The sequence below is a fragment of the Numenius arquata genome, chromosome 14 (assembly GCF_964106895.1).
Source record: "Numenius arquata chromosome 14, bNumArq3.hap1.1, whole genome shotgun sequence".
Lineage (NCBI taxonomy): Eukaryota > Metazoa > Chordata > Aves > Charadriiformes > Scolopacidae > Numenius > Numenius arquata.
The window spans coordinates 447,131-462,255 of NC_133589.1; the positions used below are offsets into that span (position 1 = coordinate 447,131).

Consider the following 15,125-nt stretch of genomic DNA (forward strand, 5'->3'; position numbering starts at 1 on the left):
GATTTCCCTGTCCTTTAAAGGTATTCATCTCTCTGTCTAAGTTCAAAAATCTCAGTCGCCAGAAAGGATTCCTGTTGCACTTGGCCTGGGCACAGTTTAACTTGTGTAAATAAGCATTTGGATTACAGGGAAAAATACAAGGAAAAATTAAAAGTGCCTTTTGTCCATAGGACTTCTTTAGATACCTTAGAATCATTAAACAAACATGCATGTTATGCATCAGTCACAAAAAGGAAGGTCACACCCAAAGGGAGCTGTAATGTTTTTATTGACTTTCGCACTCTGCCCAACTGTACTACTTGAACACATCTCAGAAGGGACTCGAAGAACCTCGGGAGGTATGAGATCACCATGACCCTGTTACGAGGAACACACACTCATTTCAGCAGCTTCATCACGGAGCTGAAAGGTGCCAAGTTCTCGCATGACTTCATCCATTTCTGCACGTTGGCTGGGGCAGTGTTGGCGCTCCCCGTCTGCTGAAGCGCGCACCAGGCGACCACATCTGCCACGCTGAGTTCGTTCCCCACCAGCCACGCCGTCTTGCCCAGGGCAGCGTTCATGGCGCGCAGGACGGCTCCTCTCTCCTTGCTGCTGCCCTCCTTCAGCTGGAAGAGAGCTGTGTCCACCCAGCTGTCCATCAGCGTAGAGGTAACTGCACTGTACTTCTGGCCAAACAAGGAAAAGAGGAACCTAGCGATGTTCCCCTCTCCTTCGATAGGGCACATGGTCTGGATGCTAAACTTCATCTGGGGTTTGGGAACTGAAATTAAGAGAAGAAAAAAGTGAATACCACACGGTAGAGAAGTTAATATAACAGTAATCTGTGATGTATTTGACTTGTGATGCCAGCAACACTGTTAAACGTCGTTAGCCTGATGAACAATTCTCAGTTTTCTTAGTGTAAGTACTTAGACTAAGGCAGGAACCTGGGATAAAGCGATCACGTTTTGCACACCAGCCCAATCTCCCACCTAATTTCTATTCTAGCAAACTTATTTGTAGAAACTGAAAAACGCTTCTATAAAAATAATCCTGTGGGTACAACCACCCATGTGAATGCCACATGTATTTTAACTGCAGTTACCATGAACAAGAATCTTCTTCCTCTGTCGCCTTCGTTGTTCACAGCTGTAGAGAGTGGTACCTGTCCATCATGTGTCAGCACAACCACGCCAAGGAGCTGTTGCCAAGGGTTTATAGCACAAGTTTCATTTTCTCACTTATTGTAAAATACCGAGCTACAAGGTAACTTCATTCTTACCATCCTTCCAAATTAGAGTGAAGCCCAGCTGATACTCGTGACGGGGCTGCTTCTTGGTCTGCTCTCCAAAGCACTTCAGGAGGTTTTCTGGCACGCTTTTCACCGAGGAGTGTGTGTGAACAGCCGATAGTATTTTATAGTGTTCACAAAGCAGGCTGTGTAGTACCAACAGTGACAGCGGAGGCAGAGAAGGGTTTGCATTGATCACAATATCTTTCAGGGCTCCGTAATCCTGCATGGAAAGTAAGAAACTTGGCAGATAAGACACATTCCAGATCAGACTTTGAAGCAGTGGAGTTTTCATTTGACACCGAAATGTACATAGCCACGCGTGTGTGTATCTGAAATGCTAAGGACAGTCAAGTAATTCAAGTTGGGACATTTAAAACTTGTTTAAACATCTAAACATCTTCCTTCTTCAACAATGACATAACTCAAGAATGTGACTGAGGGGAATTCTAGTCCAATCTGAAGCCAAAGTTAAAAGCTCCAGTTAGTAACAAAGAAGAAACCGTCATAATTTCACAATTAACCATTCTAGCTTGAATTGATATCCAAATGAGAACATACAGGATTAGTATTTTTAAAATGTTTGTATGTATAACCTGGATGCCCAAAACGAAACGGCAGTTGTAAGTTACTTGTGAGGCTGTAAGACGTGTATATTGTGTCCCAGGTTTTAATGCCACCCTTCCAGCCCCGAGAATCGAGGGCACAGGAGGTACCTGTCCCTCTATATGCTCAACTAACTCACCTTTCCAAGCATCAGATCTAAGTCTGCTCCGTTGGCTGTCAAAGGAGAACAGTCACCAGTTTGAATGATATTAGTTACATCTACATCAGCATCTGGGGTTTGTATCATCTTCGAGAGACCATCGACTGCACTCTTCAGTTCGTACAAGCGTTTCAGGATCTCTTCCTGGCGGGATTCAAGTGCTTGAAGTGACGGGTCAATCTCTTCCTACAGCAGAGGCAAAAAGGTCACAGAGATGTTCAGTCAGCTCAACGTCAGAACAGCCCACGGCTCACTTGACAGCAAGTTTTGAAAGACCTTAAACACATTCAAAGAACCGGAATGTCATGAAATGTCACCGACTTGTGCCTATTAGTCGTCCCTTTAGTCTGGATGAATGTGGTGAGAAATGGGTTATTTAACCAAATCTCTGAAATCTTCCTGCTTAATATCTTTTTTTTAAACCACTAGCTACAGGAATCTCCATAACGTAGTGAAAATCAGACCCCAACCACGGAAACTTCAAGTTGGCAGTGAAAACCCAAAGTCAGCTCGTCAGGATTCCCTCCCTCCCGCCCAGAAGAGCCGACTGACAGAGTGCGTCCAGGCTGCCAAACAAAGGAACCTCCTGGCAACTCCTGCAGTTAACAGAACCCCCGCAGGTTGAGATGGATCATACAAAGTCACTCCTTGAGGCCATCAAGCTGACAGCGGCCGGGAGCCGCCTGGCAGCCGCTGCAGCGCTCCTGGCGCCGGGACCGGCCAGACCCACTCGCAGCCTCCTGCAGCTCGGCCCGAGGGCAGGCGGCGGGGCTGAGAGCGGGGCGGGAACAGACCGGGCCCGGGCCCGCCGGGACAGCCACCGGCTTCGGCTTTTAAAACGCGAACCGGGAAGGGGCCCCGCCAGACCCGGGGAAGCCAAGCCGGGAACTGCCCGAGGCGCTAAAAATACCGCAGGGCGTTCCGGGAAAGGCCGGGCCCGTGTAACCCCCGAGCGAGGGAGGGCCAGCGCCTCCCGCGGGCTCGGACGGGTTCGCGGCGACCCGCCCCCCGCCAGCTCCCGGGCCCCGTCCGGAGCCAGCACCGGCCCAGCGCGGCCGGACCCAACCGGCGCCCGGCCCGGCCCCCCGCCAGCGCGGCCCAGGCCGCCGGGGTGAGCGCCGCGGTCCGTCCCCGTGCGTAGGCGCCCCCGCCGGCCCCTGGCTCGTACCTGCGGCGCGGCGGTGCGGTGCAGGCTGGGCAGGCGGTACATACAGGTCGGCAGCTGCTCGGCCGCCGCGCCGGGCCCGTGGAAGGGCCGCACCTTGTACATGGGCATGGCGGCACCCGCACGGTGCGCCGGGCCCGCCCCCCCCGCGCCCATTGGGCAGGGCGGGTGCACGGCGCCTTGACTGACTCAGCCGCGGGCCAATGGGAATCGGCAGCTGCCGCACCGCCTCCTCAGCTTCTTCCTATTGGCTAGCTCAAGCCATTGATTCGTGAGGCGAGCCTCCATAGGGCAAAAAGTGAAGCTGCCGGCTCTGATTGGACAGCCCTCTTGGCTAATCAGTGTCAACGGAGTTGAAAATTGGTTTCGGACTGGCGGGCTCTTTTATCCCGCGGCCAATGACCGCCTGGGGGTGGAGCCTGCGGGAGAGTCGTCCTGAGGCGAGAGCGGCGCGGGCCGCCCGGTCCCGATGGAGGCGGCGGCGCCGGGGTGAGGCGGGAGCGGGCTCGTCGGGCGGGTGAGGCCGGGGCGGGCTGGAGCGGGGCCTGGCGGGCGGGGCCACTCCCCTCACGGGCGCCTCGGGGCTTCGCTGTCCCGCGGCGAGCCGTGCCCTGGCCCCGGCGTAGTTGCGGCCTCTTCGGCCGCCGCTGGCCTCTCGGTTCCCGCCTCCCCTCCCGGGGAGGCCTGTGGGGCGGCATGGCCTCTGGATGCGCCCCCCGGGGTATCGGTGCTTCTCGCCCTCGGGTGTCGGCTGCCCTCCCTGGAGGAGCGGGCGAGCGGGGCGAGCCCTTCCGCTGCTCTCCCCTCCGTGACGTTCCCGCCGCGCTCTCTCCTCAGCCCGCAGCCTGCCGCAGCCATCAAGCCCATCGACCGCAAGTCCGTCCATCGGATCTGCTCGGGACAGGTCGTGCTGAACCTCGGCACTGCCGTGAAGGAGCTGGTGGAAAACAGCCTGGACGCTGGAGCTACCAACATCGGTAACCTGCTTTTCATCGCAGTGTCATACACCTCTAAAGTACTTCTTTTTCCTCAAAACAGTGTGCATATTAACAAATCCATGGCAGCACGTTTGCAGTGATTTTACACCTCAGATAAATAAAACATTTTGAGGCTCCAGCTGGGCTGCTAGAAGCATGGGATTTTGTCTGTGTTATTTTATTTGTAGCCCTTTCTGCCACTAAATAAGGTATGCACCGGTACAACAGAGCTGATGAGGCTCTGCCAGCTGCCGGCATCAAGCTAGCAGGAAGTTCAGGCAGGGTTGCAGTTTCCAGAGCTGCCAGGATTATAACTATTATAATTGGGAAAACTTCTGTTCAGGCAAAAGTGCAATGAAGCTGAACTTCTTGCACGTACAGGCTGGTTTGCATTAGATTGCCCTGACTTCTGACAGCTATGAGGATTTTTTTGTTGTTAAAACCTCATATGGAAAACCATTCCATTATTTGCTAAAGTTACTTCAAGTACAAAATTAATACCGAGTACTGTGTATGAACATAAAGAATTAAAAGACTGTTAATCAATTTTGTAGATATAAAACTTAAAGATCATGGAGCAGAACTGATAGAGGTTTCAGACAATGGAGGTGGAGTGGAAGAAGAAAACTTTGAAGGCTTGAGTAAGTTGAACCTTTTTCATAATTTATATTTGGACATTTTGAAGGCATATTTTCAGTGAGAAAGCTACTTTAAAAAACAAACAAACCAACAAATTTCCTGTGTTTCCTATTAATTTTTAATGAATGCTTGGCTTTTACATAATGCCTGCATGACCTGCAAGACTTGGGCAAAACTAGTCGAGACTTGTGTAGCACTATTGTGGTTGTAGTTCTTGTAGCTCAGAAATAATCTTTTATTTGACTGCTTGCTTAAGTGGAACAAAGAATAGAAATAATCATAGACGAAAAGTCCTATAAATGTTTGTTTAGATTCATTCATGTTGAGTCATCAGCTATTGTTGAAGGAGTCAAGCTTTGTGAAAGTGACTGCTTTTGAGAGGTGAATTACAAACTTGAATAATTGCTGGAAGCGAACTGACATGGCTCACACCGGTCCTGATGCACAGCGCAGCACTGCAGTGGCTTTCTTGCAGGGCAGAATCGGTGCTGGGTACATCAGTAGCAGAGGCAGGTACTGTGTGCTGCTCCGAGGCGTCTTATAACACATATACAGATAATGCTGGGTGAATTTGGGGTGTAAGTATGGAATAACGGGTGTATCTGAGGATTTTAAAGAGATCTTGCTTATAAGAAAAGGGGAAATGAAACATTAAATATTTAACTATTTTGTCTCTAATAATTATGTAAAATACAATGAATAATACAGGAGTTTTTTTGCTTCCTAATATGCATGCAAAATCTACACCAGTGTCACTTTGAAGTGAAATACGTATTTTAAATATCTTTTTCCAGCTCTGAAACATTATACATCAAAGATACAAGACTTTTCTGATCTAATACGTGTTGAAACATTTGGGTTTCGAGGTGAAGCTCTGAGTTCTCTGTGTGCATTAAGGTATTAATATTAAACTTCTTATTAGTAGAAAGTTTTTACATGCACAAAAATAACTGAAGCCAACTTTTTGGTTTATTGTTATTGATAAAATGAGGCTTTGGAGACTTCCAGTTCCTGGTCAGTTTTGAGCAGTAGGTCGCATTACACTCCAAGTGCTTTCCAACCAAAATTATTCTATGATTCTAAGCATCTGATTGGTCCTTTTATGTATGAAATTTTAGCGTTACTTAAGTATTCAAATCTTACAGTATGGAACTGTGTACACGCATAAGTGTTTGATCCTCTGATGCAAAGCACAGTAATACCTAAGTGCTGTTTGCTAGGCTGTAACTCATTAAAACTGTGTTTAAACTCCTCCCAGACCAACCACACATTCAAAATAGCACAGCTTTTGTACACGGTTCTGTGCATGAGGAATATTCTGCTGTTAGAGATTCGTATGGGGAACATAGTGTCCGACAAAACCAGACTTTAATGTTGCATTTTATAGGAAAAGCATAACAATGTTTGTGCTGCAGCTAGGGAAATGTGACACTACTCTTTGGGTATGGTTTTAGTCGTTTGTGGTGAAGAGTTAGTTTTAATTAAATGACTAGTATTGATGTAGTTTCTGTACCTGATTAGGTTGTGAGGAATGGGTAAGAAAGTAGAGTGCTCAGTGAGTAATTCTGCTACCTCTTTCCTCCCATTAGTGATGTTACCATTTTTACCTGCCATAAGTCTGCAAAGGTTGGGACTCGTTTGGTGTTTGATCACAATGGTAAAATTACTCAGAAAACTCCTTTTCCACGACAACAAGGAACAACTGTTAACATACAGCAGTTATTTTATACTTTGCCAGTGCGGCATAAGGAATTTCAAAGAAATATTAAAAAGGTATGTTAGATCAGAAATTATTAATTCAAATGAGCGTTCCTAACTCAGAATTTATTCACTGCTGAATGATATTCAGTTCCCTGTAGAAGACATTGATTATGTCAGACTATTTTGTGCCTGTCTTATATCTTCATCAAATAAGAAAACAGCTTTCCTGCATGCTTTCCTCATCTGTTCTGCAGTGATTGGTTTTAGAGGGACATTCTCAAATTTTAAGAAGAACCAATATCATAGTCACTTTTGTGTGTTTTAAAATCAGGGACTGCCGTGTTAGGGCTAAATATCAATCTTGTAAACATGCTGTTTGTTTTTAAAGCACTATTTTTCACATTTTTTTTTTTTTGCATATGGGTTGTAAAGATTTTTAAAAAATATTAAACCTGCTCCCTCATCCCCTTTTTCTGTTACCTACAAATATTGAATGTTTTGTTCCTACATTTTTGTTTTAAAAAGAGACATTTCTTATAAATGTGAACTTTCTTTTTTCCTTTAATAGGAATATGCAAAAATGGTCCAGCTGTTGCAGGCATACTGTATTGTTTCAAAAGGAGTGCGGATTAACTGTACTAACCAAGTTGGCCAGGGGAAAAAAAGCTCAGTGGTGTCCACTACTGGAAGTGCTAGTTTAAAGGAGAACATTGGAGCAGTGTTTGGGCAAAAACAGGTATTGCTTTTATTATCGAGAAAAGAGATAATAGAGCCGTATAGAGAGATTTTTAATACCTAGTAACTAGAGGGGATATAAGAAGCCCTTAAAAACCGCAAAGGGATGGAGCATGTGTTGAGGTGTAGCACACCCTGCAGGCTGGGGAAGGAGGAGCCGTGCAGCCTCCCTGGATTGCCTTGACGTTCTAGCTCTGATGGAAGAGAAGGGATTTAGGAGACAGGGTCACTGCGCGATATCTCTGAGGCCAGTTGTATGAGCTGCTGTGCGAGCCAGCCTCTGAAGGGTTGTGCTTTTGAAAAACAGCATTGGCACCAAGGTCTGCCAGTCACGAGAACAAGCAATTTAAAAAATCCTAAAAATGGTGTGATGTGAAAGTCTTAATTGGAGAGCAGAAAACTGAGGTGTTTCTAGCTTTTGCACCCTCTTCCTGTGAAACTAAGTTTCATTAATGATGTGGTTAATCTCTAAATGGGATTGCAGTCAACGCCTGCAGAGGGGTTGGACTGGAATGGTTTCTAAATCATAGCTGTAAAAATAATTCATTATGGCATTGTTTCTCTTTCTCAGTAAGCACAGCTACTGTCTTCTGGTAGGTTTGGGTATTTTCAGTATTTGACTTGGTCAGTCAACTGGAAAAAGCCCAGCATTTTATCAAATAGATTTTAAGGCTAACAAATAGCAATAGAATAGAAGGAAAACATCTATACATGCTCAATGTTTCACTCTTATTTGGTTTTTTTTTCAGTTGCAGAGCCTTATCCCTTTTGTTCAGCTGCCTCCTAACGAAGCTGTCTGTGAAGAATATGGACTCAATGCTACTGACATGCCCCAAAATCTTTATAGGTAATTAGAAGAGTACAAACCACTGTTGCCAGTGGCATTTTGCCATAACCCAAAATTTAACCCAAAAGTAGTGGTTCTTTTAGCCCCTTATAAAATATTCTTCCATTAAATATGCTCAGTCAGAAAAATTTCTTTTCCTTTGCTCCTCCATTGTACTTTACTGTATTCTTATCCAACAGCATTACGGGCTTCATTTCTCGTTGTGACCATGGTGTTGGAAGGAGTGCAACAGACAGACAGTTTTTCTTCATCAACCAACGTCCATGTGACCCAGCAAAGGTGAGATTTTCATATTTCTAACACCAGCAGCGCTAACTTGTTTGATGCTCTCCCAAAACCACTGGATTAGTAGTTGATACGTGTTTGTGGCTTGATGCTGCAAGTCTCTCTGTCTCAGGTTTTTGTCTTCATTGTGTCTATTTCTGTGAACAAAAGCTAATCATATGACGTATGATTTAGTACATTAATTGTTTTGAAGGGGATTAAATAACATACTGCTGGGAAATAGAATAGTATTGACATTTGTTGTTTCTTCACCTTCTCTGCAGGTTGTCAAGCTGGTGAATGAAGTTTATCACTTATACAATAAACACCAGTATCCATTTGTTGTCCTTAGCATTTGCGTAGATTCTGGTAAGTTAGGAGTAATTTTCAGTAACTTCAGTAAAGTCTATAAACCTCATTGAAGAGTAAGTTGTATTTATTTAGAGAATGTTGTTAACTTTCATCTGTATGACTTCTTGCACTGTGGCGATTTTTGGATCTACGGTTGGTGAGGCAGAGGCTGGCTTTAGCTGTGGTTCCACTTTTTTCCCCCCTCTACCTTTTCTGTACTCAAAAGCAACTTCTTACCAAGGAATGAGGAAAAGGCAACCTTATGCTTAGCTTAAATACAAGAAAGCTTGTATCATGTTATTGCACAGAATTAGCTTCTGTTTTGTTTGCTGGAATGTTGAGAAGGTTAAAAGTGTGATTTGCAGACACACGGTGAATGTTAACTGTGGCTCTGGCTTTAATCCTGTGGAATAAACATGGAGGGTGAAAGGGCAGAAAACTGATCCAAGGGTGGAATTCTTCTTACTGTATTTCATTTATAATGTGGTTGTTTTTCTTTCTTCTTTAGAGTGTGTTGACATCAACGTAACTCCAGACAAAAGGCAAATTTTACTTCAGGAGGAAAAACTTTTATTAGCAATTTTAAAAACTTCTCTGATGGAAATGTTTGGTAGCGATGTTAACAAACTGAATGTCAATCAGAAAGTTCTGGACATGGCAGGTAGGATACAAAATGTGACAGTTCTCTGTATGATATATGATAGAGAATTGAAAATGGGAAAATGTGTCTTCAAAAACCCGAAGAAGAAATGGAAAAGAATGTCTGGCTGTTAATTGGTATACCATTCAGGGCAGATTTTTCATGTATTGCTTACATTGAAAGATTGTTATTGACATCAAATAATAAAGAAGGACCCCAAGTTATGAAGTGATTGTTTTCGAAATTACACATGCCAGCACAACATGATTTACAGTCAACTTTATGGGGAAAAAATTAACACAAAATTAATTGGTAACGCTTGAAAAGTATTTCTCCCAAGATAGTGGAAGAGATCTTGTATGTAAATGTCCGTGAGAGAGAATGGTCAAGGTCTCATATATAAAATCTGAAATTTGAGTTCATTGGATTTTGAACTTTCATTTTTATGTAAAGTACAGAAACTGCTGAGTGTCTTGTGACTGTATAGTCTTTCACAATTCCATTTCTGTCTTAACACCACCTCATGCTCCTCATTTCTTTCAACAGAACCTCTTCTAATTTCCTTTTTTACTGACATAGACTCAATTATAGCCTGATTCTTACTGTTATTTTAAATTAATCATCAGTAAAATACATGTCAAGCTGACGACTTGTGAGGCTGAAGTCCTCTATTGATCTACAAATCACATATACTACGAGTATCTGTTGTGCCAGCTCCCTAACACCTTGCCAATGGGCTTTTACAGTGACCATCAAAGTGTAAGAGCAGTTCACTTTGCATTGTCACTCAGTCATTAAACTTTTCTGATAATATAAATAAACATGCTGATTGGACTGATTGCTGTTCCAGTTTAAAAAGAGATTACAAATTCACTCACACAAGTACCATTAAGTTTCTTAAAGATGTCACTGCTTGTCTGTTGGATATTAATGCATTTCAACCCCATCTGTCACTGTGTGAAGCTTTAGGCCTCCTCTGAGGAGTTTTCTATTTTTCTACCTCTCTTTTCATTCCCTTTACTAAAGCACATAATTTAATTCATGTTTCCATCTAACTTTGAATCTTGAAATATTCCTTATTCTGGTTTTGTTAGGTAACTTGAAGAAGACGCCTCCTGAAGAGACAGAAAAGCCTCAGGTAGAAATACTGCCTGACTCTGAGACTGAAAATCCAAGTGGTGAAGGAAAAACAACAATGACTCTTGCCAGATTAAGGGAGTCGTTCTCCCTCCATCAAACGACAGAGAGCAATTTTCAAAGCCCTAAAAGGGTGAAACAGCAGCACAGCTCCCCTAAGCAAATGTCACTTGATAGCACTCTATGTACTGTAAGGACTCAAAAGGCTGCCTTGACTAAGGAGTCCCAGAGATGTCATAAGATGGACTCAAAGAGGTCAATTCCAAGCAGACATTTGAGAAAATTAGAAGAAAATGCAGATTCTGGATTCTGCAGCACTTCTGAGTCAGATGCCGGATGTTGTACACCAGAAGCTGGGAGCTGCGTCAGTAGTGAACGTGTAATTAGTCTTCCTGAAGAAGAATTCTGTAGCTCCCAAGAACAACTTCACAATGAACGTCTTGAAACCGCTGGATGTAGTGAGAAATCATTGGAATGTGATGTTCAGGTCTTGGGCACTGAACAGAAGCTAAATCAAGTGAATGACTGGACTAATCAAAATAAGTTGTCTCAAGAAGCCAATAGCTCTTCCTCAAGAGTAAAATTTTTTAAAAGCAGAAGCTCTCGAAGTGAAGCAGATGAGTTCAAGGCAGGTGAATGTCCCAAAGAGAAGAATGCCAGGAACAATATGCCCAGTGTTGATGTACTGGTGGAAGTTAAAAAGAAAACTGTGCCACTTGAATTCTCTATGAAGGTTTTAGCAGAAAAGGTAAAAAAGGTAATACAGCAACAACAGAAAAGAACAGAAACACAAAATTACAGAAGATTTAAAGCAAAAATTAGTCCTGGAGAAAATAAAGTAGCAGAAGATGAATTAAGAAAAGAAATCAGGTATTTTCACCTTCTTAACATATTGTGTTCATCAATTAAAAATAGACCTGTCTTGGGGGTGTGGGCAGGAGACTTAGATCTACCACTTAGTTTTGGATATATCTTTTATTTAACTTATGCCATTAAAATGTCCGTTTGACAAGTTATTTTGCCTGACAGCACCTGTTTGAACTAAGTGCAAACAGAATGTGGAAAAAGACACTAAACAGAAGGTCACAAACATCATAGATTTGGCACCGTGCCTTCAGTGTTAGTCACTTGGGCTGTCGCCGTACTGCCTGTTTCTATGGCATTGTCACCAGGGGTAGCAGTATCACCTGGATAATCTAATGGCATTATCACCTGGATGTAACATGGGAGAATCCGGAACGAGTCCTGTCTTAATGATGGACTGCGTTCTGCCAGAAATGGCCTCATCAGTCACTGGTGGGTTCCAGATAACTCGGCTTTTTCACATCCATTTCCTGCTTAAATGAGATTTTTTTTTTTTTTTTATGATTTTGTTTCTAAATGTAAAGTATGTTCTGCAGGGGAGAAAGATGTGAAGTTTTACAGTCTAACATGATAACTGATTATGTGTAATTCATAATCTGTATTTTCTATATACAGTAAAGAAATGTTTGCAAAAATGGAAATCATTGGCCAGTTCAATTTAGGGTTTATAATAGCAAAGTTGAATTCTGATCTCTTCATAATTGACCAACATGCTACTGATGAGAAATACAACTTTGAGATGTTACAACAACACACCGTTCTTCAAGGTCAGAAGCTGATAGCGTAAGTATTTTCAGTGTCTTAACAATAATCATTTTGAAGTTTAATTCAATGTTTCGGAAGGATATCTATGATTATATTTATGTAGTATTTCACACTTTCAGAACACTTAAGACAGTTGTTTTTGTATTCTGTGGAAGTGATCAGCTCAGTAGTGAGATATTTTTTTTTTAACACAGAGAAGTGAAATGTTTTACTAGAGCTCTGTGTGAGTATCTCTGGATTGCTTCTGAAAGGGTCTGCTCTACGTACCTGTGCAGTACCATGTTCCCCTCTCTCTTTCAGGCCTCAAAATCTCAACTTAACAGCTGTAAATGAAACTGTATTGATTGAAAACCTGGAAATATTCAGAAAAAACGGGTTTGATTTTGTCATAAATGAAAATGGTGAGTTTGGGCCAGGATTGCTGGAAGTAAAAGAAGTTCAATGGTTTCATTTCATTATGCAAAAAACCTTTTGGAAGTTATCAGAAACTTTGACATAATATGCATTATGGTATGTGGGTGGTTTGGTTTTTTAAGACTTGTGATTCTGTGGTCTGTTTGCACTTTTTAATAGAACATTGTAGATATTCATCTCGCCAGCTTTTTGCAGAAGTTTCCAAAGACTTTGGGGTCACTGCCTCTGTGACTGGATGTGTATTTTCTGGGTGTGTTACGTTAAAATTCTGGTGTTTCACTAGTACACTTGCTCGTCCCAGCAGGGCTAGATGCAGGCAAATGATACACCTAGTAATTTTAAATTAATAGATACCACTGGTAAATGATGTTCTTTGGTTTTCCTTATGGCTTTAGCATTGACTTGCTCTGTACTTTGCAGCAAATTGTCTAACCTGCAAGCTCCTTCTTTTCCTTGTACAGCGAGGATAATGAAAGCGCTTTGCTATTTGGGAAGTCACTACAGATTTTTTCTGTATTCTTCATTCCAGAGTCCCCATTTTTTTTGTCTAAAATGCTTTTAATTATCAATCTCTTACCAACAAAAAATTTTAATTATTTTGTAGTCACGTAACCTCAAAATAGCTTCGTAAACCATTTGTACTTTGAAGTGGAAGGATTTGTCAGAAGGTAGATCTATCTGCTTTAAGTTTGCAAGCAATTTTTTTGTTAATGTAAAAAGGACATCTGCCATAGTTACCACCATGGTTAGTCAATAACATCCATCAAAAGACTAAATTTAAACCCTAGCATGTACGCAGATCACATCATATTAATGTATCAAAGTAGTTTCTCGATTTTTCTCTCAAGTGCTCTGTTTTGTTATTAATTATTGCAAATCTTCCAGCTCCTGTAACGCAAAGAGTTAAATTAGTATCATTGCCAACAAGCAAAAACTGGACTTTTGGTCCCCAAGACATAGACGAGCTGATCTTCATGCTGAGCGACTGCCCTGGTGTCATGTGCAGGCCCTCCAGGGTCAGGCAGATGTTCGCTTCCCGAGCCTGCAGGAAGTCTGTGAGTACCGTGCCTGGTGGTTGCTGTTGATAAATACCACCTTTTCTGGGTGGTATTATATATATACATATATATATATATAAAAAAATAAAATATATAGTGCAGGGGCAGTTTATACTGGGTGCCTGCATATATATATATATAGTGCAGGGGAAGTTTATTTACTACTGAGTGTCAACAGCTAATACTCTTCATTTTGTTCCTTGTGGTTTTGTCTAGTGTGACTTGGGAAAAAATTCTGGTAGATTTTGTTTCAAAAGAGTGCACTTACGAACATACTTAGCTGCATTTTGATCATCACCTAGGATCATCTTTCTGCTCCTAATGCCTGGCACAGTATTTATTTACTGTCGCAGCTGAAGTGCTCTCTTACCTGTGCCAGTTGACAATATGGAGAAAGAAAATAATAATTGTGGTTTTTTGCCTTTACTTGCAGGTGATGATTGGAACTGCGCTGAATGTGCAGGAAATGAGGAAACTGATCACCCACATGGGTGAGATTGAGCACCCCTGGAACTGCCCCCACGGGAGGCCCACCATGAGGCACATAGTCAGTTTAGACATCATTTCACCAGAATAAGTCAGTTTCTGTTATTGCTGTTTTCAGTTTTAATTCTTGGCAATATTTTGAGCTTTTATCATGACTCTTTTGAGTAAAAAATATTTTAGCCAGTCTTAAAATGTGGAGACAGTAGCAAACAGCAAGGTTTCATCGTTGTTCCTATCAAGTCAACAATATCAACATACTGGAATTCATGTGTAAATAACATTTCTTTTATTGCAGTGTGCTGTATTACTTATTTTTGCAATCAAGACTTTTAAAAAATAAATATAAATGTTTATACGTAAAGGTGAAGAGTAGGTGAACCTCATTTTTGTAACTACACTGACTCTTAAGTGGAATGTGAATGTAAGTCTTTAGTAGTGCCATAGAACATTCACTTTCTGTTTTTACATCCTGTGTATGATAATTTTAAAGAAAATGTAAATTATATACAAGTGAAAATACTTCTTTTTTTTTACTTTCACTAAAGGTGGGCTTCATTAGATAATTACTTCAAGCATTAATATTGCGTTTAATGATTAACCCGCTGACATCCGTGTTTAATGCTTGAATAGAATAATTCATCTGATATGTTTAATTAATGTTGTTCCCACCCATATTCCAAACATTTTTTTCAAGAATCTCTGCGAATGAATGGATAAAAGCTGCCTCACCAGGCACTGCCCATCAGGTGAGTCTAAGTTCTGTCTCAGTAGAATCAAAATAGCTAGAAAATCGTCCTTTTGAGTCACAGACCCATTCCAACAAATATCTAGGCTCCCCCATCCCCGTCGGACCGAGGTCTGACCCAAGAGATCCGTGTTCGTTGTCGCCCCTCCTTCCCTTTACCCCGGGGGGCGCGCCCGGGCCCCGGCCCTCCTGCGGGCGTGAGAGGCCCCTGCGATGGGCCGGGGCCTGGGCTGGGGCCCGGGCCCGTGAGGTGGGCTTGGGCCTGCCCCGCCTGAGGGGGCGAGCGGGCCCGGTGCCG

General features: G+C 42.7%; 2 protein-coding genes across 4 annotated transcripts; one reads left to right on the forward strand and one right to left on the reverse strand.

The window, feature by feature from the left end:
* Positions 1 to 250: 250 nt before the first annotated feature.
* Positions 251 to 3,352, reverse strand: AIMP2 (aminoacyl tRNA synthetase complex interacting multifunctional protein 2). 3 transcript variants are annotated; one of them, XM_074158682.1, is made up of 4 exons: positions 3,208 to 3,352; positions 2,019 to 2,225; positions 1,265 to 1,496; positions 251 to 763 (listed from the first exon to the last, which is right to left on the reverse strand). In XM_074158682.1, exons 1-4 carry the CDS (start codon positions 3,313 to 3,315, stop codon positions 378 to 380), a joined length of 933 nt encoding a protein of 310 aa, XP_074014783.1. In that variant the 5' UTR covers positions 3,316 to 3,352; the 3' UTR covers positions 251 to 377. The 3 variants fall into 3 exon arrangements, with proteins under 3 accessions (XP_074014783.1, XP_074014784.1, XP_074014782.1); XM_074158683.1 differs by having other exon boundaries at positions 3,301 to 3,315; XM_074158681.1 differs by having other exon boundaries at positions 3,202 to 3,315.
* A 266-nt stretch (positions 3,353 to 3,618) lies between these two features.
* Positions 3,619 to 14,440, forward strand: PMS2 (PMS1 homolog 2, mismatch repair system component). Its single transcript, XM_074158679.1, has 15 exons — positions 3,619 to 3,693; positions 4,042 to 4,181; positions 4,736 to 4,822; positions 5,615 to 5,717; positions 6,410 to 6,593; positions 7,090 to 7,257; positions 8,006 to 8,103; positions 8,283 to 8,382; positions 8,652 to 8,736; positions 9,227 to 9,379; positions 10,453 to 11,365; positions 11,975 to 12,142; positions 12,425 to 12,525; positions 13,424 to 13,593; positions 14,030 to 14,440. The coding sequence occupies exons 1-15, from the start codon at positions 3,674 to 3,676 to the stop codon at positions 14,171 to 14,173; spliced, it is 2,634 nt and encodes an 877-aa protein (XP_074014780.1). The 5' UTR covers positions 3,619 to 3,673; the 3' UTR covers positions 14,174 to 14,440.
* Positions 14,441 to 15,125: the final 685 nt, after the last annotated feature.